The sequence below is a fragment of the Bombina bombina genome, chromosome 3 (genome assembly GCF_027579735.1).
Source record: "Bombina bombina isolate aBomBom1 chromosome 3, aBomBom1.pri, whole genome shotgun sequence".
Lineage (NCBI taxonomy): Eukaryota > Metazoa > Chordata > Amphibia > Anura > Bombinatoridae > Bombina > Bombina bombina.
Genome location: NC_069501.1, coordinates 824,299,065 through 824,323,185, shown reverse-complemented (window position 1 = coordinate 824,323,185; position 24,121 = coordinate 824,299,065). Strand labels below are relative to the sequence as shown.

Sequence of the window (24,121 nt, the reverse complement as noted above, 5' to 3'; positions counted from 1 at the left end):
CCCATGGGTCCTGGAGGTCATTGCTCAGGGATACAAGATAGGTTTCAAGTCTCATCCACCCAGGGGCAGATTCCTCCTATCAAACCTGTCTTCAATGCCAGAACAGAGAGAAGCCTTTCTGGGGTGTGTAAAGAAACTCTCCTTCCTAGGAGTCATTGTCCCGGTACCTCTTGCAGAAAGAGGTCTGTGATACTATTCAAACCTTTTTGTGGTCCCAAAGAAGGAGGGAACTTTCTGCCCGATTCTGGACCTAAAGTGTTTAAACAAATTCCTTTCTGTCCCCTCGTTCAAGATGGAGACGATAAGGTCCATCCTTCCCTTAGTTCAGGAAGGACAGTTCATGACCACTATAGATCTGAAGGATGCTTACCTTCACGTTTCAATCCACACATAACACTTCAAGTTCCTATGGTTTGCGTTCCTGGACCAGCACTTCCAGTTTATTGCACTTCCGTTTGGTCTAGCTACTGCTCCAAGAGTTTTTACGAAGGTTCTAGGGGCTCTGCTAGCAGTGGCCAGAACCAGAGGTATAGTAGTAGCTTTATACTTAGACGATATTCTGGTTCAAGCACCATCTTGTCGTCTGGCAGAAGACCATTCGAAATCTCTTCTGTTTCTTCTTCGATCTCATGGATGGAAGATAAACTTAGAAAATAGTTCTCTTATTCCCAGTACCATGGTGGAATTCCTGGGTACTATAATAGACTCCATATCCATGAGGATATTCCTTACAGATCAGAGACGGTACAAGCTAATTTCCGCTTGTCTTGCCCTCCAGGCCTTCTTAAGGCCCTCTGTGGCTCGGTGCATCGAGGTGATTGGTCTCATGGTGTCCAGCATGGACATCATTCCCTTTTGCCAGATTCCATCTCAGACCACTTCAGTTGTGCATGCTGAGACAGTGGAACGGCGACCATTCTGATCTATCTCAACAGATTTCTCTGGACAACCAGTCAAGAGAATTGCTCTCCTGGTGGCTCTGTCCAGATCCATCTGTCCCAAGGGACATCCTTCTTGAGACCATCCTGGGAGATTGTGACTACGGACCCAAGTCAGTCAAGATGGGGAGCTGTTTGGGGGGCCAGGAAGACACAGGGCCGGTGGACTCGAGAGGAATCCCTCCTCCAGATTAACATTCTGGAACTTCGAGCAATCTTCAATGCTCTGAAGGCTTGGCCTCTTCTGGGTTCGTCCCAGTTTATCAGATTCCAATCAGACAACATAACCTTGGTGGCTTGCATCAACCATCAGGTGGGATCGAGGAGCTACCTAGCGATGAGGGAAGTATCTCGGATTCTGGAGTGGGCGGATTCTGTGTGGACAACTGGGAGGCGGATTTTCTCAGCAGACAATCCTTTCATCCGGGAGAATGGTCTCTCCATCTCGAGGCGTTTGCAGAGATTTGCAACAAATGGGGGAGATAGATCTCATGGCGTCCCGGCTCAATTCCAAGCTACCCAGATATGGGTCGCGGTCCAGGGATCCTCAAGCGGAGCTAATAGGTTCAATCTAATTTACATTTTCTCGCAGAAGCAGGCATCAGTAATACTGATTGCTCCATCGTGGCCGTGACGGATGTGGTTCGCGAACCTGGTGAGGATGTCTTCATCTCCTCTGTGGAAGTTACCTTGTCGCAGGGATCTGCTGGAACAGGGTCCTTTTGTTCATCAAAATCTAGATTCTCTGAGGCTGACTGTGTGGAGATTGAACGCTTAGTCCTAGCCAAGAGAGCCTTCTCTGAGAGGGTTATTGACAATCTCATTCAGGCTTGTAAGCCTGTTACTCGTCGCATCTATCATAAGGTGTGGAGAGCTTACTTATTCTGATGTGAAGTGCGTGGTTTAGCTTGGCATAAGGTTAAGACTGCCAGGATACTTTCCTTTCTCCAGGAGGGTCTGGAGAAGGGCCTTTCTGCCAGTTCCCTGAGGGGACATATTTCGGCCCTTTCTGTTTTGCTGCACAAGAGGCTTGCAGAACTCCCTGATGTGCAATCTTTCATTAAGGCTCTGATTAGGATCAGACCTGTGTTCAGATCTTACACTCCACCTTGGAGTTTGAATCTTGTGCTTACGTTTTTGCAGCTGGCTCTGTGTGAGCCGATGCATTCGGTTGACATTAAATTGTTGTCTTGGAAGGTTATTTTTCTATTGGCCATTGCGTCGGCACGCAGAGTTTCTGAAATAGCTTCCTTGCAATGTGAGCCTCCTTATCTGGTGTTCCACACTAATAAGGCTGTAATTTGTACCCGCTTGGGTTTTGTCCCTAGTCAGGAGATTGTGGTTCCTTCCTTATGTCCTAATCCTTCTTCTTCGAAGGAACGTTTACTTCATAATCTGGATGTGGTTCGAGCTTTGAAGTTTTATCTTCAAGCTACTAAGGATTTTAGACAAACTTCTTCCTTGTTTGTTATCTACTCTGTGAAGCATAAGGGTCTAAAGACTTCTTCGACTTCCTTATCTTTTTGGTTGAGAAGTGTTATACGCTTAGCTTACGAGTCAGCGGGACTTAGACATCCTCAGAGGATTACGGGTTATTCCACTAGAGCGGTGGCTTCTTCTTGGGCCTTTATGAAGGAGGACTCTATGGATCAGATTTGTAAGGCGGCTATCTGGTCCTCCTTATGTACTTTTACAGGCTGTGGTGCCCTCAGATTAGGGTCCGCCTCTCTTTTACCCATCCCGTTATCATTCAGTGTCCTCTAGAGCTTGGGTATAGTTTTCCCAACAGTAAGGAATGATGCCATGGATTCTCCTTATATTAAGAAGGAAAACATAAATTATGTTTACCTGATAACTTCATTTCCTTCTGTATGAGGAGAGTCCTCGGCCCCTGCCCGTATACTCCGATGGGCAGACCAAACATATTTTTTTTTTCCCTCTTCTGGCACCATTTTTACCCTGATATTTATTCTACTGTTTACTGTTCCCTTGGCAGAATGACTGGGATATGATGGAAGTAGGGGGAGTATTTAAGCCTTTGGCTGGGGTGTCTTTGCCTCCTCCTGGTGGCCAGGTTCCGTATTTCCCAACAGGAAGGAATGATGCCGTGGACTCTCCTCATACAGAAGGAAATTAGTGTTTTTTTTCTTGCATTATTTTATTTCTTTCTTTTTACTTGTGGTGCTTACTAGGTGTACATAAATATAATTTATTCTGATACGTATTATGGGCTCAATCTAAATTTCCATTACCTGTTCTTCATGTACCCACAGGCACAATGTCAAGAAGTTAGAAAAAGAAAGGAACTGGAATTGCAGATTCTAACAGAGGCCATTCGAGGATGGGAGGGAGAAGATATCAAAACTTTGGGTCCCGTTATATACATGTCTCAGGTTATGATACAGAGTGCTGGAAATGAGGTAAATTCTCAGCCCCCCCAACCCCCCCCGCCCCCTTTGTGTCTAGCGTTACAGCTCTACCGGAACTAAAAACAACACGTAATAATAAGCACAAGTTTTAGGAATGGACATATAGGAATAGACAAAGTTTCCCCTTTTAATCTAAACCAAATACACAATTATTACATTCAACATAGTAGTAGCATTAAATTGTCATATGGTCTGTAGAAATATATTATGATTTCTCCAACATTGGTGTGTCCGGTCCACGGCATCATCCTTACTTGTGGGAATATCTCTTCCCCAACAGGAAATGGCAAAGAGTCCCAGCAAAGCTGGCCATATAGTCCCTCCTAGGCTCCGCCCACCCCAGTCATTCTCTTTGCCGTTGCACAGGCAACATCTCCACGGAGATGGTTAAGAGTATGTGGTGTTTAGTTGTAGTTTTTTTTTATTCTACTATCAAGAGTTTGTTATTTTAAAATAGTGCTGGTATGTACTATTTACTCTGAAACAGAAAAAGATGAAGAATTCTGTTTGTGAGAGGAAAATGATTTTAGCAGACAGTAACTAAAATCCCTTGCTGTTTCCACATAGGACTGTTGAGATGAAGTAACTTCAGTTGGGGGAAACAGCAGACTTTTCTGCTTAAGGTATGACTAGCCATATTTCTAACAAGACTGTGTAATGCTGGAAGGCTGTCATTTCCCCTCATGGGGACCGGTAAGCCATTTTCTTAGTCTCAAGCAGAATAAAGGGCTTAATATGGGCTATAAAACTGGTAGACACTTTTATGGGCAAAATCGATTGCTTTATTTGGGCATTTTATATATGTTTATGCTTGTAATTCACACTTATAAGCTTGGGGAACGTTTTTTTAACGTCAGGCACTGTGTTAGACACCTTTTCCAGTCAGGAAGGGCCTTCCCAGTTGTAGGCTGAGCCTCATTTTCGCGCCATTACTGCGCAGTTGTTTTTGAGAGCAAGACATGCAGATGCATGTGTGATGATCTGAAAATACCCGGAAAAGTTCCTAGAAGGCATCATTTGGTATCGTATTCCCCTCTGGGCTTGGTAAAGTCGCAGCAAATGCTGTAGCTGGGACTGTAGAGGGGTTAAAACTGTAACCGGCTCCGGTTTCGTTATTTTAAGGGTTAAAGCTCTGAAAATTGGTGTGCAATACCTTTAATGCTTTAAGACACTGGTAAATTTTGAACAATTCCTTCATATTTTTTCACATATTCAGTAATAAAGTGTGCTCTGTTTAAAATTTAAAGAGACAGTAACGGTTTTGTTTTAAAACGGTTTTTGTGCTTTATTGACAAGTTTAAGCCTGTTTAACATGTCTGTGCCTTCAGATAAGCTATGTTCTATATGTATGAAAGTCAATGTGTCTCCCCCTTCAAAATTGTGTGATAATTGTGCCATAGCGTCCAAACAAAGTAAGGACAGTACTGTCACAGATAATGAAGTTGCCCAAGATGATTCATCAGATGAAGGGAGTAGACATGGTTCTACATCATCTCCTTGATGATGATAATTGTTCTGTCATACCCTCACACCAATCTGAAGGGGCCATGAGGGAGGTTTTGTCAGATGGGGAAATTTCAGATTCAGGAAAAATTTCTCAACAGGCTGAACCTGATGTTGTGACATTTAAATTTAAATTAGAACATCTCCGCGCACTGCTTAAGGAGGTGTTATCTACTCTGGATGATTGTGACAACCTGGTCATTCCAGAAAAATTATGCAAGATGGACAAGTTCCTAGAGGTTCCGGTGCACCCCGACGCTTTTCCTATACCCAAGCGGGTGGCGGACATAGTGAATAAGGAGTGGGAGAAGCCCGGCATACCTTTTGTTCCCCCTCCTATATTTAAGAAATTATTTCCTATGGTCGACCCCAGAAAGGACTTATGGCAGACAGTCCCTAAGGTCGAGGGGGCAGTTTCTACTCTAAACAAGCGCACTACTATTCCTATCGAGGATAATTGTGCTTTCAAAGATCCTATGGATAAAAAATTGGAGGGTTTGCTTAAAAAGATTTTTGTACAGCAAGGTTACCTTCTTCAACCCATTTCGTGCATTGTTCCTGTCACTACAGCAGCGTGGTTCTGGTTCGAGGAACTAGAAAAGTTGCTCAGTAGAGAGACTCCATATGAGTAGGTTATGGACAGAGTTCACGCAGTTAAGTTGGCTAACTCTTTTATTTTAGATGCCGCTTTGCAATTAGCTAGATTAGCGGCGAAAAATTCAGGGTTTGCAATTGTGGCGCGCAGAGCGCTTTGGCTAAAGTCTTGGTCAGCGGATGTATCATCCAAGACAAAATTGCTTAATATCCCCTTCAAGGGTAAAACTCTCTTTGGGCCAGAATTGAAAGAGATTATCTCAGACATCACTGGGGGAAAGGGCCACGCCCTCCCACAAGATAGGCCTTTCAAAGCCAAGAATAAGTCTAATTTTCGTTCCTTTCGTAATTTCAGGAACGGACCGGCCTCTAATTCTGCATCCTCTAAGCAAGAGGGTAATGCCTCACAGACCAAACCAGCCTGGAAACCGATGCAAGGCTGGAACAAGGGTAAGAAGGCCAAGAAGCCTGCCGCTGCTAACAATACAGCATGAAGGAGTAGCCCCCGATCCGGGACCGGATCTAGTGGGGGGCAGACTCTCTCTCTTTGCTCAGGCTTGGGCAAGAGATGTTCAGGATCCCTGGACGCTAGAAATAGTTTCTCAGGGTTATCTTCTGGAATTCAAGGAACTACCCCCAAGGGGAAGGTTCCACATGTCTCACTTATCCTCAAACCAAATAAAGAGACAGGCGTTCTTACATTGTGTAGAAGACCTGTTAAAGATGGGAGTTATACATCCAGTTCCAATGACGGAACAAGGAATGGGATTTTTCTCAAATCTGTTCGTAGTTCCCAAAAAAGAGGGAACCTTCAGACCAATTCTGGATTTAAAGATCCTAAACAAATTTCTCATGGTGCCATCGTTCAAAATGGAAACCATTCGAACGATTCTACTACTACTATCCAGGAAGGTCAATTTATGACTACCGTGGATCTAAAGGATGCGTACCTACATATTCCTATCCACAAAGAACATCATCAGTTCCTAAGGTTCGCCTTTCTGGACAAACATTACCAGTTTGTGGCCCTCCCATTCGGGTTAGCCACTGCTCCAAGGATTTTCACAAAGGTACTCGGGTCCCTTCTAGCGGTTCTAAGACCGAGGGGCATTGCAGTAGTACCATACTTGGACGACATTCTAATACAAGCGTCGTCCCTTTCAAAAGCAAAGGCTCATACAGACATCGTTCTGGCCTTTCTCAGATCTCACGGATGGAAGGTGAACATAGAAAAAGGTTCTCTGTCTCCGTCGACAAGAGTTCCCTTCTTGGGAACAATAATAGATTCCTTAGAAATGAGGATTTTTCTGACAGATGTCAGAAAGTCAAAACTTCTAAGCGCTTGTCAAGTTCTTCATTCTGTTCCACGTCCTTCCATAGCTCAGTGCATGGAAGTAGTAGGGTTGATGGTTGCAGCAATGGACATAGTTCCTTTTGCGCGAATTCATCTAAGACCATTACAACTGTGCATGTTGAAACAGTGGAATGGGGACTATACAGACTTGTCTCCAGTGATTCAAGTAGATCAGAAGACCAGAGACTCACTCCGTTGGTGGCTAACCCTGGACCACCTATCCCAGGGAATGAGCTTCCTCAGACCAGAGTGGGTCATCGTCATGACCGACGCCAGTCTAGTGGGCTGGGGCGCGGTCTGGGAATCCCTGAAAGCTCAGGGACTATGGTCTCGGGAAGAGTCTCTTCTCCCGATAAACATTCTGGAACTAAGAGCGATATTCAATGCTCTCAGGGCTTGGCCTCAGCTAGCAAAGGCCAGATTCATAAGATTCCAATCAGACAACATGACGACTGTTGCGTATATCAATCATCAGGGGGGAACAAGGAGTTCCCTGGCGATGAAAGAAGTGACCAAAATAATACAATGGGCGGAGGATCACTCCTGCCACCTATCTGCGATCCACATTCCAGGTGTGGAAAACTGGGAAGCGGATTATTTGAGTCGTCAGACATTCCATCCGGGGGAGTGGGAACTCCACCCGGAGATCCTTGCCCAGTTGACGCAACGATGGGGCATTCCAGATATGGATCTGATGGCGTCTCGTCAGAACTTCAAGGTTCCTTGTTACGGGTCCAGATCCAGGGATCCCAAGGCGACTCTAGTGGATGCACTAGTAGCGCCTTGGACCTTCAACCTAGCTTATGTGTTTCCACCGTTTCCTCTCATTCCCAGGCTGGTAGCCAGGTTCAAACAGGAGAGGGCCTCGGTGATCTTGATAGCTCCTGCGTGGCCACGCAGGACTTGGTATGCAGACCTGGTGAATATGTCATCGGTTCCACCATGGAAGCTACCTTTGAGACAGGACCTTCTTGTTCAGGGTCCATTCGAACATCCAAATCTGGTCTCCCTCCAGCTGACGGCTTGGAGATTGAACGCTTGATTCTATCAAAGCGTGGGTTTTCAGATTCTGTGATAGATACTCTGGTTCAAGCCAGAAAACCGGTAACTAGAAAGATTTACCATAAAATATGGAAAAGATATATCTGCTGGTGTGAATCCAAGGGATTCCCATGGAATAAGATAAAAATTCCTAAGATTCTTTCCTTTCTACAAGAAGGTTTGGATAAAGGATTATCTGCGAGTTCTCTAAAGGGACAGATTTCTGCTTTATCTGTCTTACTACACAAACGACTGGCAGCTGTGCCAGATGTTCAAGCATTTGTTCAGGCTTTGGTTAGGATCAAGCCTGTGTACAGACCTTTGACTCCTCCCTGGAGTTTAAATCTAGTTCTTTCAGTTCTTCAAGTGATTCCGTTTGAACCTTTACATTCCATAGATATTAAGTTGTTATCTTGGAAAGTTTTGTTTTTGGTTGCTATTTATTCTGCTAGAAGAGTTTCTGAGTTATCTGCTCTGCAGTGTACTCCGCCCTATCTGGTGTTCCATTCAGATAAGGTTGTTTTGCGTACTAAGCCTGGTTTTCTACCAAAGGTTGTTTCCAACAAAAATATTAATCAGGAGATAGTTGTACCTTCTTTGTGTCCGAATACAGTTTCAAAGAAGGAACGTTTGCTACACAATTTAGATGTAGTCCGTGCTCTAAAATTCTACTTAGAAGCTACAAAAGAGTTCAGACAAACTTCTTCTCTGTTTGTCGTCTATTCTGGTAAAAGGAGAGGTCAAAAAGCAACTTCTACCTCTCTTTCCTTTTGGCTTAAAAGCATCATCCGATTGGCTTATGAGACTGCCGGACGGCAGCCTCCTGAAAGAATCACAGTTCACTCCACTAGGGCTGTAGCTTCCACATGGGCCTTCAAGAACGAGGCTTCTGTTGATCAGATATGTAAGGCAGCGACTTGGTCTTCACTGCACACTTTTGCCAAATTTTACAAATTTGATACTTTTGCTTCTTCGGAGGCTATTTTTGGGAGAAAGGTTTTGCAAGCCGTGGTGCCTTCCGTTTAGGTAACCTGATTTGCTCCCTCCCTTCATCCGTGTCCTAAAGCTTTGGTATTGATTCCCACAAGTAAGGATGACGCCGTGGACCGGACACACCAATGTTGGAGAAAACAGAATTTATGCTTACCTGATAAATTACTTTCTCCAACGGTGTGTTCGGTCCACGGCCCGCCCTGGTTTTTTAATCAGGTCTGATCAATTATTTTCTCTAACTACAGTCACCACGGTACCCTATGGTTTCTCCTATTTTTTCCTCCTGTCCGTCGGTCGAATGACTGGGGTGGGCGGAGCCTAGGAGGGACTATATGGCCAGCTTTGCTGGGACTCTTTGCCATTTCCTGTTGGGAAGAGATATTCCCACAAGTAAGGATGACGCCGTGGACCGGACACACCGTTGGAGAAAGTAATTTATCAGGTAAGCATAAATTCTGTTTTTGTAGTCCTAAGTTTAACCGATTATTATTTCTTGTAATCTTATATCTTATTTCTGGCCTATTTTACAAATCAGGGTTGCTGTTTTGTTGCTTTTAAATTAAATTTTTAAGTTGGCGTCAATAAACAGAGGAGTTCCATTATGTATAGAATCGGGATCTATAGCTTTGCACCACGCACGATAAATTAAAACGGGTGATGGCAAAACAGAGCTTTTTTTTAAATTATATTTATAAACATATTTTGGTTAGAAAGATATTTGAATGCAACATGTGTGCACTAGTGTTTTTATTGATCCTAGTACATTGGAATATACTGTCTATCCAACTCTAAATGAACATCCCATGGCTTTGATCTACAATTGATAATTATTATTAACTGACTCTCCTTCAAAAACTTTAAATGTTCAAAATTGGTGCAGATGTTGATCAATACAAAGATATATACAAAAGTTTTTTATCTCCAGTATAGTGAATAAAACACATAGGTAGAAACAGATATGGGTAGACAACAAACATTTCCTTCCTTCAACATATTACATCTATAAACTATTAGGCATTTTCTTGTACTTAAAAAGGCCCGGTAAGCATACATCATAATTGAGAAGAGTAAGTAAAACCACATATAGTTTGTAGGCTCAGTTAATGTAAATCCAACTTACAGTAGTATTGCCTAAACATAGCGGGAATCCTTTTGTCCTTATGGCACTGAGTTAAATCACTACATCAGATAAGCCACTGCAGTATGAAACTGCTCTTTAGGTCTTGCTATAGTAAACCTACTTAATCGGGTGCATGACCACAGTATAAAACTGCTCTCTAGGTCCTGCCTGTAAGTAGTTCGTTTCGTAGCAGAATATAAGCCAATTTAAGAGGTTTACACGTAAATATAACTGTACCATTCATATCTTATTACATCCTCCATCAGCAACTGTTTGACCTCAGTGTTAGATTGCCGAGATCCCCATCGTAGTCTGGTCTCGGATAGTCACCGCTCCAACACTTACTGCCGGTCCGCCACCCTGTTACTGTTAGTCACATGAGGCAGTTCAACCATTCAGGTAGTAACAAAGTTTGTCAAACAACCTCTTCAGGCCTCGGTAAATATTACCTTACTTTAACTCTTCAGCATGCCAGCCGGTTGGTAAATAAAAATCTTTGTATTGATCAATGTATAAAGAGTGCAGAATTACCTTTCTATTGGAGGGGGTTTAATATACCCTCTTCTGCTACTTTCTATGCAATAATAGTTTTAATTGATAATTATTGTTGATGATTCTTTTTTAAGGGAAAGGTCAAAATTTAAATGTGCATAAATGCATTTCAATTTGAAATAGAAGCATTTTTGCTAAGGGAATTATATTGCAAAAAGTCTTCTATTTCAATTTGAAATGTAAAAGTTATTACTGTTTTTCTGTGGCTTACGCACATATCCTATAAGGGCCAGTACACCAGTATGCAAACACCACACCTTCTCAGTGTTGGCTTGTATTGCCTAAATTAAGTCTCCACAGAAGCAATACACACCATCTTCAGCTCTCTGAGCTTAAATACTGGTGCACAACCCTCACAGGATATGCGCATATGCTGCAGAAAAACAGTAACAACTTTCACTAGAACCATTTGTTCTAATGGAAGTATATTGTAAAATAACTTCTATTTCAAATTGAAATGCATTTATTCACATTTCAGTTTTGACATTTCTATCCCTTTAATGATATAATCCAGAGATTTCAGTCAAAGAATTAAGATCTAGTATGTTTCTACACAGTGGTTGTGAGTTGCAATGTTTTGTATTATTTTGTGTTTAAAGGTATCAGATTGTATTGTAGATTTTAAATGACCATTTTTTTTTTATGTTTTATTGACCTTGTTCAATTATAATTTAATTAAAAAAAAAAAAAAAAAAGTGTTTTACATTGTGTTAAGCTCATAATGTTTTGGTGAGTGCATTTTCATGAAGTGATTGCTTTTGTTTTCTCAAGGAAAAGAATGAGAGATACCTCCTGCTTTTTCCCAATGTATTATTAATGCTGTCCGCCAGCCCAAGGATGAGTGGTTTTATATACCAGGTAAAGATTTTTTTTTTTTTAAAAATTCTTGATTCAGATAGACCATACTATTTTAAACCACTTTCCAATTTACTTCTATTATATAATTTGCTTTGTTTCTTTTGTATCCTTTGTTGAAAAACAAACCTAGGTATGCTCAGGAGTGGCACATATATACCTCTTGTATTGGCTCGCCAATGTTTCAGCTAGATCCCAGTAGTATATTGCTGCACCTTCAACAAATGTGAATGCAGCAAATATGACAATAGAAGTAAACTGCAAAGTTTAAAATTGTATGCTCTATTTAAGTCATGAAATAAAAGTTGTGGGTTTAATGACCCTTTAAGGAGCTATCCCCCTCACTTCTGAGGTTTGTCAGGCTCTGCAATAAGTGGACATGGGAGAAAGTTTGGATTCAGCATCTGTTTAGCATTTGGCTGTTTAAAGGGACAGTCAAGTCCAAAAAAAACGTTTGTGATTTAAATAGGGCATGCAATTTTAAACAACTTCCCAATTTACTTTTATCACCAATTTTGCTTTGTTCTCTTGGTATTCTTAGTTGAAAGCTAAAACTAGGAGGTTCATATGCTAATTTCTTAGACCTTGAAGACTGCCTCTAATCTGAATGCATTTTGACCACTAGAGGGCATTAGTTCACATGTTTCATATAGATAACATTGAGCACATGCACGTAAAGTGACCTAGGACTGAGCACTGATTGGCTAAACTGCATGTCTGTCAAAAGAACTGAAATAAGGGGGCAGTCAGCAGAAGCTTAGATACAAGATAATTACAGAGGTAAAAAGTATATTAATATAACTGTGTTGGTTGTGCAAAACTGGGGAACGGGTAATAAAGGGATTATCTTTCTTTTTAAACAACAAACATTCTGGTGTTGACTGTCCCTTTAAGGAGCCGAATATATCAGTGTGAGAGTCTGGATTTGTACAGATCTTTGTGTGTTACACTTTTATACTGATATATCTGTTCTGAAAACAGCCGAATGCCGCTGCCTGCGGCCATATTTATCACTCGCTTTCTAAACAGATGCCGAATCCAAACTTTCTGCCATACCCAGTAATAATTTGTTGTTTTGTATATGTAGTTTTGCTTGAATAGAAAAGGGTAGTAAATGTATAATCATATTATGGAAATTGTTTGATTATACAGTATAATTATTGCAGACAATATTAACCTGTGTCCTGGCTGCATCCCAGACCATTTTGGCAGCAAAAATGTCAAAGTAAAACTTAATTGTGTATCTGTAACTTGTTAGCATGTTCACTTACAAAATACAATAAAATATGTGCAACAATGTAGGCATTAACACTTGGTCTGTATGTTCGCTTTGTGTCTTGCACAATTTTACAATGAGATGTGTTTTACATTATCTGTTTGTTTATGGATGGTTTTATTTTTCTTAGGGCAAACTTCCATTGACCGGTATGTGTGTCACAAGACTTGAAGATAATGAAAATCAGAAAAATGCTTATGAAATAAGCGGTAAGGATTTCTATGTGTATCTGATCTCCATTGCTTTCTTATCCTTCAAAATGTATCAGTTCCCTAATTACCCATACACTGTATGCAGCTATAGTTAAACTTATGGTAGGGAAAGTTAACATCTGTATAAGTGAACTTGCATAGGAATATACACATTTTCATATTTCTGTGTATCCCCACCTGATACAGAGATGCCGGCTGTATAGAAGACTCTACTACAACATTCTCTCCATTGGGGTTTGAAAATTATGTGTGATTACATGGCAAATTGTATTGCTTCCCATAATGCTCGGAAAACAACTCATAATCTGACACAGTATAGGCAAACTATCATAAAAATAATGTTAATTTAAGTGAAATATTTTTTCAATTTATTTAAGTGATTTTTTTTTCCAATACATAAAGATATAATGACAGTATAAACAAGTGTCGCCTGACATAAGTCAGAGATAACACCATTAAAAGGTACAATGTAAAGGGGTTACTAGATGCAAAACTAGAGATCATCCAAACATTAAAAAAAGAAACATAAACATGCAAGTAAACCATACATTTAAACAAACATAGAGTGTCACTGTATGCACCAAAAAGGTAAAAAAAGAAAAAAGGTGATACATGCAATCTATCCTTTTTTTTAATGATATAATCCACTTGCACAATAGGAAACCCTAATGCAGACATCCTCAAACTTGGCCCTTCAGAGGGTTTGGAACTACATTTTCCATGATGCTCAGCCAGCTGGTATGCTGGCTGAGCATCATGGGAAATGTAGTTCCAAAACCTCTGAAGGGCCAAGTTTGAGGATCTCTGCATTAGGGTTTCCTATTGTGCAAGTGGATTATATCATTAAAAAAAATAGTTTCCCAGCTCTACAGTAGTTTAATACAGATACAGGTTACAAGTTTAACCCATTCTGACACTCTGGTCAACTTCACCTTCTTCCATCAAGCTGGAAGTAAATGTTTGGCACAATTTAGCATAAATCTAAATATGGTTAACTTTTATTTACACACAAGGGGAGGGGGTTGAGTGAACGCCACAATATTTAGTTAGAATTTGTGACCAATAATGCTTAATTACTATGGAGTTTCACCATATATAACTTAAAGAGAAATTATTTTAATGTTTACAATTACACAACTCATTTTTGCTTCTTTTCCCCGCACTATACACATTTTTCACCTAGTTATCAGGAAAACCAAGGTTTCTCCAGTTATTGTCAGTTTAACATTGGAATTTGTGTTCCACATAATGAACATTAACAAGTCTGGCTTACACACCACATGCCTGTGCATAACATCATAAAAGGTCCCAGATGACAGTTACCAGCACAACAGTTGGCCAAACAATGCCTGAGATAGTAGCCTGACTGACATCATTGACCAATCAAATCAATCACATCCTGGCTGGCATGTTCCACAGAACACAGCTCTCAGCCCTGGACTCTTTCATTATGGACAGTTCTTCTGATTTAATTACCTTTCTTGCATCCAGATCGGCGTGGAAATTGAACGCTTATTTTTATGCCAGAGAGATTTTTCGGACTCTGTTATAGACACACTTATTCAGGCGAGGAAACTAGTCACTAGAACAATCTATATAGGGTATGGAAAGTTTTTGTGCTAGATTATCTAAGCGTTATAGTATATAATCAGAAAATAAATTCACAATAATCTTGATATAAACACCAAGTGGCATACTGTTTGTTCATATGTGCTGAGTGAATTCCTGGCTAGTTGGACGTATCACTATCCAAAAGTAATTGGGTTCTGCGCTGTAGTAACAATGGTCATGCTCAGCATAATATCAGTAGTGGTGGATTAATGTTCTGGCTTAAAGGGCTAAATTTATCAAGCGAGGGCGGACAGGGGCGTTTATATTCACCCCAGTTTGCCTCTGGTGAGCACCAAACCGCTGCCGGAATTTACCATTGCAACGCTTTATGCCCGCGCACTGCCAATCATACTTCTGCAGACCCTCATGGGTGATAGTGACAACGGATGCCAGCCTGTTAGGATGGGGAGCAGTCTGGAACTCCCTAAGGGCTCAGGGTGTATGGACTCTGGCAGAGTCTCTCCTTCCAATCAATATCCTAGAGTTGAGAGCAATATTCAATGCACTTTAGGCTTGGCCTCAGTTGGCTTCGGCTCAATTCATCAGATTCCAGTCGGACAACATAACGACGGTAGCTTACATCAATCATCAGGGAGGAACAAGGAGTTCCTTAGCGATGACAAAGGTAGCCAAGATAATACAGTGGGCAGAGTCTTACTCTTGCCATCTGTCAGTGATCCACATCCCAGGGGTGGAAAACTGGGAAGCAGATTTTCTGAGCAGACAGACATTTCATCCGGAGAGTGGGAACTCCATCCGGAGATTTTTGCCAACCTGATTCTCAGATGGGGCAGGCCGGAGTTGGATCTCATGGCATCTCGCCGGAATGCCAAGCTTCCAAGATACAGGTCCAGGGATCCTCAGGCGGAGCTGATAGATGCCTTGACAGTGCCTTGGTCTCTCAGCCTAGCATATGTATTCCCTCCGTTTGCTCTCCTTCCTCGAGTGATTGCTCGAATCAAACAGGAGAGGGCATCGGTGATCCTCATTGCCCCGGCGTGGCCTCACAGGATTTGGTATGCCGATCTGGTGCACATGTCATCTCTGCCACCGTGGAGGTTCCCATTGAGGAGAGACCTTCTCATTCAGGGTCCCTTCCATTATCCGAATCTAGTTTCTCTGCAGCTGACTGCTTGGAGATTGAACGCTTAATTTTATCTAAGATAGGTTTTTCTGATTCGGTCATAGATACTTTGATTCAGGCACGTAAGCCTGTTACGAGGAAAATTTACTATAAGATATGGCGTAAATATCTTTTTTTGGTGTGAATCCAAGGGCTACTCATAGAGTAGGGTTAGGATTCCCAGGATTTTGTCTTTTCTCCAAGAGGGATTGGAGAAGGGGTTATCAGCGAGTCCCTTGAAGGGACAGATTTCTGCTTTATCTATTTTGTTACACAAGCGTCTGGCAGATGTTTCAGATGTACAATCTTTTTGTCAGGCTCTGACTAGAATCAGGCCTGTATTTAGACCTATTGCTCCTCCTTGGAGTTTAAATTTAGTTCTTAGTGTTCTTCAAGGGGTTCCGTTTGAACCTATGCATTCCATAGATATTAATTTATTATCTTGGAAAGTGTTATTTCTGGTTGCTATTTCTTCTGCTCGAATAGTATCTGAGCTTTCGGCATTACAATATGATTCTCCTTATCTTATTTTTCATGCGGATAAGGTGGTGTTACGTAACTTAGACGTGGTCCGTAACTTAGACGTGGTCCATGCTTTAAAGTTTTATTTACAAGCAACTAAGGATTTTCGACAAACGTCTTCTTTGTTTGTTGTTTTTTCAGGGAAACGTAGGCGTCAGAAAGCTACGGCTACCTCTTTCTTTTTGGCTGAGGAGTATCATCCGTTTTGCATATGAGACTGCTGGACGGCAGCCTCCTGAACGAATTACGGCTCATTCCACTAGGGCTGTAGCTTCCTCATGGGCATTCAAAAATGATGCTTCTGTTGAGCAGATTTGCAAAGCTGCAACTTGGTCATCTCTTCACAATTTTTCAAAATTTTACAGATTTGATACTTTTGCCTCTGCTGAGGCTGCTTTTGGGAGGAAAGTTCTTCAAGGATGAAATCCGTGGACTCATCGTATCTTAAAAAAGAAAAGAAAATGTATGCTTACCTGATAAATTTGTTTATTTTTGGATACGATGAGTCCACGGCCCGTCCTGTTCTAATTAAGACAGGTTATTTAATTTTTGTTAATCTTCAGACACCTCTGCACCTTGGCTTTTCCTTTCTCTTCCTAACTTCGGTCGAAAAGTAAGAATGAAATCCGTGGACTCATTGTATCCAAAAAGAAACAAATTTATCAGGTAAGCATACATTTTCTTTTTCTCTTAGTGTCTAGTACACTTTTCCCGCCTTGTATATTTTCTGGTATACAGCACCACTCCCCATTGGATTGCTCATATGAAAATAATATATTCCTGTGTTGATACAAACTAGAGGAAATCGACAACAGTAGGGACATTTTCTTTTCACGTAAATAGCAAGAGTCCATGAGCTAGTGATGTATGGGATATACATTTCTACCAGTAGGGGAAAAGTTTCCCAAACCTCAAATGCCTATAAATACACCTCCCACCACAGTTACAAACTTTGCCTCCTATGGAGGTGGTGAAGTAAGTTTGTGCTTGATTTCTTCTATGATAATTTTGAAGCACAATTCCTCTGAGTACAGTATTTGTCAGAGGGATGTGAAGAGAGTATATCGCCTGTTGATTTTTATGGTTTTCACTCATGGGAAATCTTTTCAAGGGTTCTCTGTTATCAATCATAGGGATTCATCTCCTACCTCCTTTTTCAGATCGACGATATACTTTTATATTATTACCTCTGCTGATAGTTTTCAGTACTGGTTTGGCTGTCTGCTATATGTGGATGGGTGTCTTTCGGTAAGTATGTATCATTGTTTAAGACACTCTTAGCTATGTATGGCGCTTTATGTATTCATATAAAGTTTTAAATATATGTATTTACTTATATTTGCCATGAGTCAGGTCTATGTGTATTTCCTTTAGCAGTCTTTAGTTTAGTCTTTTTTCAAATTTTGACTTGTTTTTTCATAATTTCGCGGGCAAAATCTAGGCTCGTGAGGGTGCAAAATGCTGTTATTTATTGCGTCATTTTTTTACATGAAATTTTTTTTGCCGCAAATTTGCGTCTATAGTGTAGCAAGTTTCGTAATTTCCTGCGTCTCTATTGATGTTAGGTTGTTTGGCGCAAAGTAGCACTTGTTATGAGCGATTTGCGTCATTTCCAGAAAAATATTTTTTGATTATTTTACCCCACTTATTTTATGCTCCTTGCTCTCTTTATACTCTAGAGGCGTATGCTGTTTGCTTTTCTGCCTATTTAGCATATGCATTTTTCGCATTCCTGAAACTGCTATATGAGGAAATTGGATATTTTGTTTCAATGTTATTTTTTTCTTTTACATTTTACAACCATGCTGCCTGAACACAGTTCTACCAAAGCTAAGTGTATCTGTTGTAAGCAAGCTGAGAGATCTCCGGCTATATGTAACAGTTGTCATGATAAGCTTTTGCATGCCGATAATGTTTCTATTAGTACTAGTACAGCATCTGTTGTTCCCTCAACATCCAATTTACATGATATCCCTGTTGATATGAAAAATTATATTGTTGATGCAATACAGAAGGTTATGTCTGCTATTCCACCTTCTAATAAACGTTAAAGGTCTTTTAAAACTTCTCATAAAACTGATGAAATTTGTAATGACTGACAACATACTGAAATATCCTCCTCTGAAGAGGATCTCTCTGGTTCAGAAGATCTTCAGACATTGAAATTGAAAAATCTTCTTATCTTATTAAGATTGAATATATTTGCTCTTTGAAAGAAGTATTGGTTACTTTGGGTATTGAGGAGTCTGGTCCTCTTGATAACAAAACCAGTACAAGTTTAAATTCTGTTTTTAAACCTCCTGTGATTACTCCAGAGGTTTTTCCTGTCCCAGATGCGGTTTCTAATGTGATTGCTAAGGAATAGTCTAAACCTGGTGCTTATTTTAATCCTTCTTTTAGAAGTTATATCCTTTACCAGTGGCTAATTTGGAGTTTTGGGGAAAAGTCCCTAAGGTTGATGGGGCTATTTCTACTCTTACCAGACGTGCTACTATTCCTATGGAATATAGTACTTCTTTTAAGGATCCTTTAAATAGGAAGATTGAATCTTATCCGAGGAAAGCTTATTTACATTCTGGTTATATTCTCAGGCCTGCCATTTCTATGACTGATGTTGCGGCTGCATCAACTTTTTGGTTGGATAGCTTAGCACAACAGGAAGCAGATCCTGATTTGTCTAGCATTGTTCGTTTACTTCAACATGCTAATCCTTTTATCTGTGATGCTATTTTTTATATCATCAAGATTGATGTTAAAGGGACAGTCTACACCAGAATTTTTATTTTTTTAAAAGATAGATAATCCCTTTATTACCCATTCCCCAGTTTTGCATAAACAACAGTTATATTATTATACTTTTAACCTATGTGATTATCTTGTATCTAAGCCTCTGCAAACTGCCCCTTTATTTCAGTTCTTTTGACAGACTTGCAGTTTAGACAATCAGTGCCTGCTCCCATATAACTTCACGTGCATGAACACAGTGTTATTTATATGAAACTCATGAACTAACACCCTCTAGTGGTGAAAAACTGTTAAAGGGCCATTATACACTCATTTTTTCTTTGCATAAATGTTTTGTAGATGATCTATTTATAAAGCCCATAAAGTTTATTTTGTTTAAAAAATGCATAGTTTTGCTTATTTTTAAATAACATTGCTCTGATTTTCAGACTCCTAACCAAGCCCCAAAGTTTTATTTGAATACCGTCAGCTACCTTCTCCAGCTTGCTCCTGTTTGTGTAAAGGGTCTTTTCAAATGCAAAAGAAGGGGGAGTGTCTTATTTCCCACTTGCAGTGGGCTTTCCAACTGCCTTTTCAAGAGAGTTAAACTGAAAGCTTCTAAGTACGTTTTTAAACGGTTTTATACTGGATTTTTATATCAGTATCTGTGCATCTTATTCTTTATAGTAGTGTCTATTACATGCAGTTATATGAAAATGAGTGTATACTGTCCCTTTAAAATGCATTCTGAAAAGAGGTGGCCTTCAAGGTCTAAGAAATTAGCATATGAACCTTATAGGTTAAGCTTTCCACTAAGAATACCAAGAGAACAAAGAAAACTTGGTGATAAATGTAAATTGGAAAATTGTTTAAAATTTCATGCCCTATCTGAATCATGAAAGTTTGTTTTGGCCTAGACTGTCCCTTTAAGCTGCCTAAGTGCTTAATGTATAAACTGATCTCTATTACAACAATAGACCCACCCTATCTGAATCATGAAAGTTTATTTTGGCCTAGACTGTCCCTTTAAATCGATGTCTTTAGCTATTTTAGCTAGAAGAGCTTTATGGCTTTAATCATGTAATGCTGACATGGTATCTAAATCTATATTACTATCTCTATCTTTCCAGGGTAATAATTTATTTGGTTCTCAGTTGGATTCTTTTATTTCCACTATCACTGTGGGGAAGGGAGTTTTTTTGCCCCAAGATAAAAAATCTAACGGTAAATCTAAAGTTTCTAATCATTTTCGTTTTTTTCATCAGAATAGAGAACAGAAAACCACTCCTTCCCCTAAGGACTCTGGTTCCAATTGGAAGCCATCTTCAAGTTGGAATAAATCCAAGCCTTATCAGAAACCAAAGCCAGCCCCCAAGACTGCATGAAGGTGCAGCCCTCAATCCAGTTCAACTGGGCAGATTATGTTCAGAATCAGTGGATTCAGAGCATTGTTTCTCAAGGGTATCGAATAGGTTTCAGAATAAGACCTCCTGTAAGAAGATTCATTCTCTCTCACGTTCCAACAAATCCTGTGAAAGCTCAGGCTTTTCTTAAGTGTGTTTCAGATCTGGAGCTTTCAGGGGTGATTATACCAGTTCCGCATCAGGAACAGGGTCTGGGTTTTTATTCAAATCTATTCATTGTCCCAAAGAAAGAAAATTCATTCAGACCAATTCTGGATCTGAAGTTTTTAAATCATATATAAGGGTCCCAACTTTCAAGATGGTGACTATAAGGACTATTCTGCCTTTTGTTCAGCAAGGTCATTACATGTCTATAATAGACTTACAGGACACTTATCTTCACATTCCGATTTATCCAGATCACAGTTCCAGATCACGGTTTCTGAGATTCTCTTTTCTAGACAAGCATTACCAATTTGTCACTCTTCCATTTGGCCTAGCGACAGCTCCAAGAATCTTTTTGAAGGTTCTCGGTGCCCTTCTATCTGTAATCAGAGAGCAGGGTATTGCAGTGTTTCCTTATTTGGACAATATCTTGGTACTGGCTCAATCTTTTCCTGTAGCAGAATCTCACACAAATCAACTAGTGTTGTTTCTTCAAAGACATGGTTGGAGGATCAATTTACCAAAGAGTTTCTTGATTTCTCAGACAAGGGTCACCTCTGCAGCTTTGCCTGCTGAATCAATGGTGCAGGGATTATACTCGGATATCACAATTGATATTCTTAAATCCCAGCAGTCTACTCTCTCTGACTTGTTGGTTAGACCATCATCGTATTGTTCAAGGGGCCTCTTTTGTTCGTCCTTCCTGGACTGTAGTCTCAACAGATGCAAATCTTCCAGGTTGGGGAGCTTTCTAGGGATCTCTGACAGCACAAGGGTTTTGGAATCCTCTAGAGGTGAGGTTACCAATCAATATTTTTGAACTCCGTGCTATTTTCAGGGCTCTTCAGGCTTGGCCTCTATTAAAGAGAGAACTTTTCATTCACTTTCAGACAGACAATATCACAACTGTGGCGTATGTCAATCATCAGGGAGGGACTCACAGTCCTTTAGAAATCAAAGAAGTAACACAGATACTTTTTTGGGTGGAATCCAACTCTTGTCTAATTTCTGCGATTAATATCCCAGGTGTAGACAATTGGAAAGCAGATTATCTCAGCCGTCAGACATCCGGGATAGTGTTCTCTCCATCCAGATGTGTTTTTTCAGATTATACAGATGTGAGGTCTTCCAGAAATAGATCTGATGGCTTTCCATCTAAACAAGAAACTTCCCAGATACCTTTCCAGGTCCAGGGATCCTCAGGCGGAGATGGTGGATGCGTTAGCAGTTCCTTAGTCTTACCAACTTGCTTATATTTTTCTGCCTCTAGTTCTTCTTCCAAGGGTGATCTCCAAGATCATAATGGAACAATCACATGTGTTTGATAGCACCAGCATGGCCTCTTGTCCATATGTCCAGTTGTCAATCTTGGCCACTTCCTTTAAGGCTTGACCTTCTGTCTCAAGGGCCGTTTTTCCATCAGGGTCTCAGATCGCTAAATTTGAAGGTATAGAAATTGAACGCTTAGTGCTTAGTCATAGAGGTTGACTCCGTGATTAATACTATGCTGCAGGCTCGTAAGTCTGTTTCAAGGAAGATTTATTATCGGGTTTGGAAAACCTATATTTCATGGTCTTCTCATAAATTCTCTTGGCATTCTTTTAGAATTCCTAGAATTTTACAGTTTCTTCAAGACGGTTTGGATAAAAGTTTGTCTGCAAGTACTTTGAAGGGACAAATCTCTGCTCTTTCTCTTTTATTTCATAGAAAGATTGCTAAACTTCTTGATATTCACTGTTTTGTTCAGGCTTTGGTCCGTATCAAGCCTGTTATTAAATCTATTTCTCCTCCTTGGAGTCTTAATTTAGTTTTGAAGGTTTTACAGGCTCCTCCTTTTTGAGCCTATGCATTCTTTGGATATTAAACTGCTTTCTTGGAAAGTATTGTTCCTTTTGGCTATCTCTTCTGCCAGAAGAGTTTCTGAATTGTCTGCTCTCTCTTGTGTGTCTCCTTTTCTGATTTTCCATCAGGATAAAGCTGTTTTGCGGACTTCGTATAAAGTTCTTCCTAAGGTTGTGAATTCTAACATTAGTAGGGAAATTGTTGTTCCTTCCTTGTGTCCGAATCCTAAGAATTCTCTTAAGAAATCGTTACACTCTTTGGATGTGGTAAGAGATTTGAAATACTATGTTGAGGCTACTAAGGATTTCAGGAAGACTTCTAGTCTATTTGTTATCTTTCCTGGTTCTAGGAAAGGTCAGAAATCCTCTGTCATTTCTTTGGCATCTTGGTTAAAGCTTTTGATTCACAAGGCTTACTTGGTGGCGGGGCAGTCTCCGCCTCAGAGAATTGCAGCTCATTCTACTAGATCAGTTGCCACTTCTTGGGCTTTTAAGAATGAAGCTTCAGTTGATCAGATTTGCAAAGCAGCAACTTGGTCTTCTTTGCATACATTTTCTAAATTGTACCATTTTGATGTATTTGCTTCTTCTGAAGCCGTCTTTGGTAGAAAAGTTCTTCAGGTATCTGTCTTAGTTTTATTCTTCTGTTTATAAGAAAAACTTATTTTTTGGATTTAATTTCATAGCGGAAATAGCTGTTTTTATTTTATCCCTCCCTCTCTAGTGACTCTTCTGTGGACTTCTATGGTATTTTATCCCATACGTTACTAGCTCATGGACTCATTTACATGAAAGAAAACATAATTTATGTAAGAACTTACCTGATAAATTCATTTATTTCATAATGGCAAGAGTCCACGAGGCCCACCCTGTTTTTGGTGGTTATATTTTTTTGTATAAAAGCACAATATTATTTTCCAGTTCCTCTTTTTTGTATGCTTTTTTTTTTACTCCTTTTTAGACCTCACTACTTGGCTATATGTTAAACTAAGGTGTGAGTGTGGTGGGAGGTGTATTTATAGGCATTTTGAGGTTTGGGAAACTTTGCCCCTCCTGGTAGGAATGTATATCCCATACGTCACTAGCTCATGGACTCTTGCCATTTTGAAAGAAATGAATTTATCAGGTCAGTTTTTACATAAATTATGCTGTTTCTTCCTTTTTTCCAATACAATCATAGACATGTTAATTGTTTGGTTGTGCATTCCGTTTAAGGTTTTAACATGTGTATTACAGGTAACCTCATTGAAAGAATAATAGTGTCATGCAATAACCAGCAAGATCTTCAAGAATGGGTGGATCACCTGCATAAGCAGACTAAATTCATCACTTTAATGAACCCTTCAATCAAACCTCATTCTGTTCCATGTCATACTGTAAGAATCCTATTCTGTTTCTCCTTTAAATGTTTTTATGCAAACAAGTGTATCATCCTGATGTTATTTAATGTTTTAAGAAATAAAGTATAATGGGTTTATGTCTTCATTTCTAAAATCTTTTGCCAGGTTTCTATAATCTTTATTTTTTTTCATAAAGTCAAAGGAACATTCTAGTGCATATAATGCTAGATCTTAACATAACTGCTTTTAACTTCTGCTACCAATTTGTATACCTTTTTAATCAGCACTACTGTAGTCAGTTTAGATTAACACTGCATTTCAAGATTCAAATATGATTACAAGTTGCTATTTCCCATCATTTCATACCATTGTGGGGGATGGCATTCTCTGCTCCATCCCGTTGACTAACAATCAGCCAGATTACGAGTTTTGAGCGCTATAGGGAAATTAACGACTGCAGCATTTTCGGCTGTATTTCACTCCCTATAGCGCTGGTATTATGAGTTTAAAAAAAGCCAGCGTTTG

General features: G+C 40.0%; 1 protein-coding gene across 2 annotated transcripts in view; it reads left to right on the top strand.

Annotated features, from left to right (window-relative positions):
* Positions 1 to 24,121, top strand: part of ARHGEF7 (Rho guanine nucleotide exchange factor 7) — a 657,452-nt gene that overhangs the window by 518,945 nt on the left and 114,386 nt on the right. For both annotated transcript variants that reach the window (XM_053707777.1, XM_053707776.1), the window contains exons 12-15: positions 3,212 to 3,358; positions 11,296 to 11,382; positions 12,786 to 12,864; positions 23,493 to 23,632. In XM_053707777.1, the coding sequence (XP_053563752.1) occupies positions 3,212 to 3,358; positions 11,296 to 11,382; positions 12,786 to 12,864; positions 23,493 to 23,632 (453 nt within the window). The remainder of the gene's footprint in view (positions 1 to 3,211; positions 3,359 to 11,295; positions 11,383 to 12,785; positions 12,865 to 23,492; positions 23,633 to 24,121) is intronic.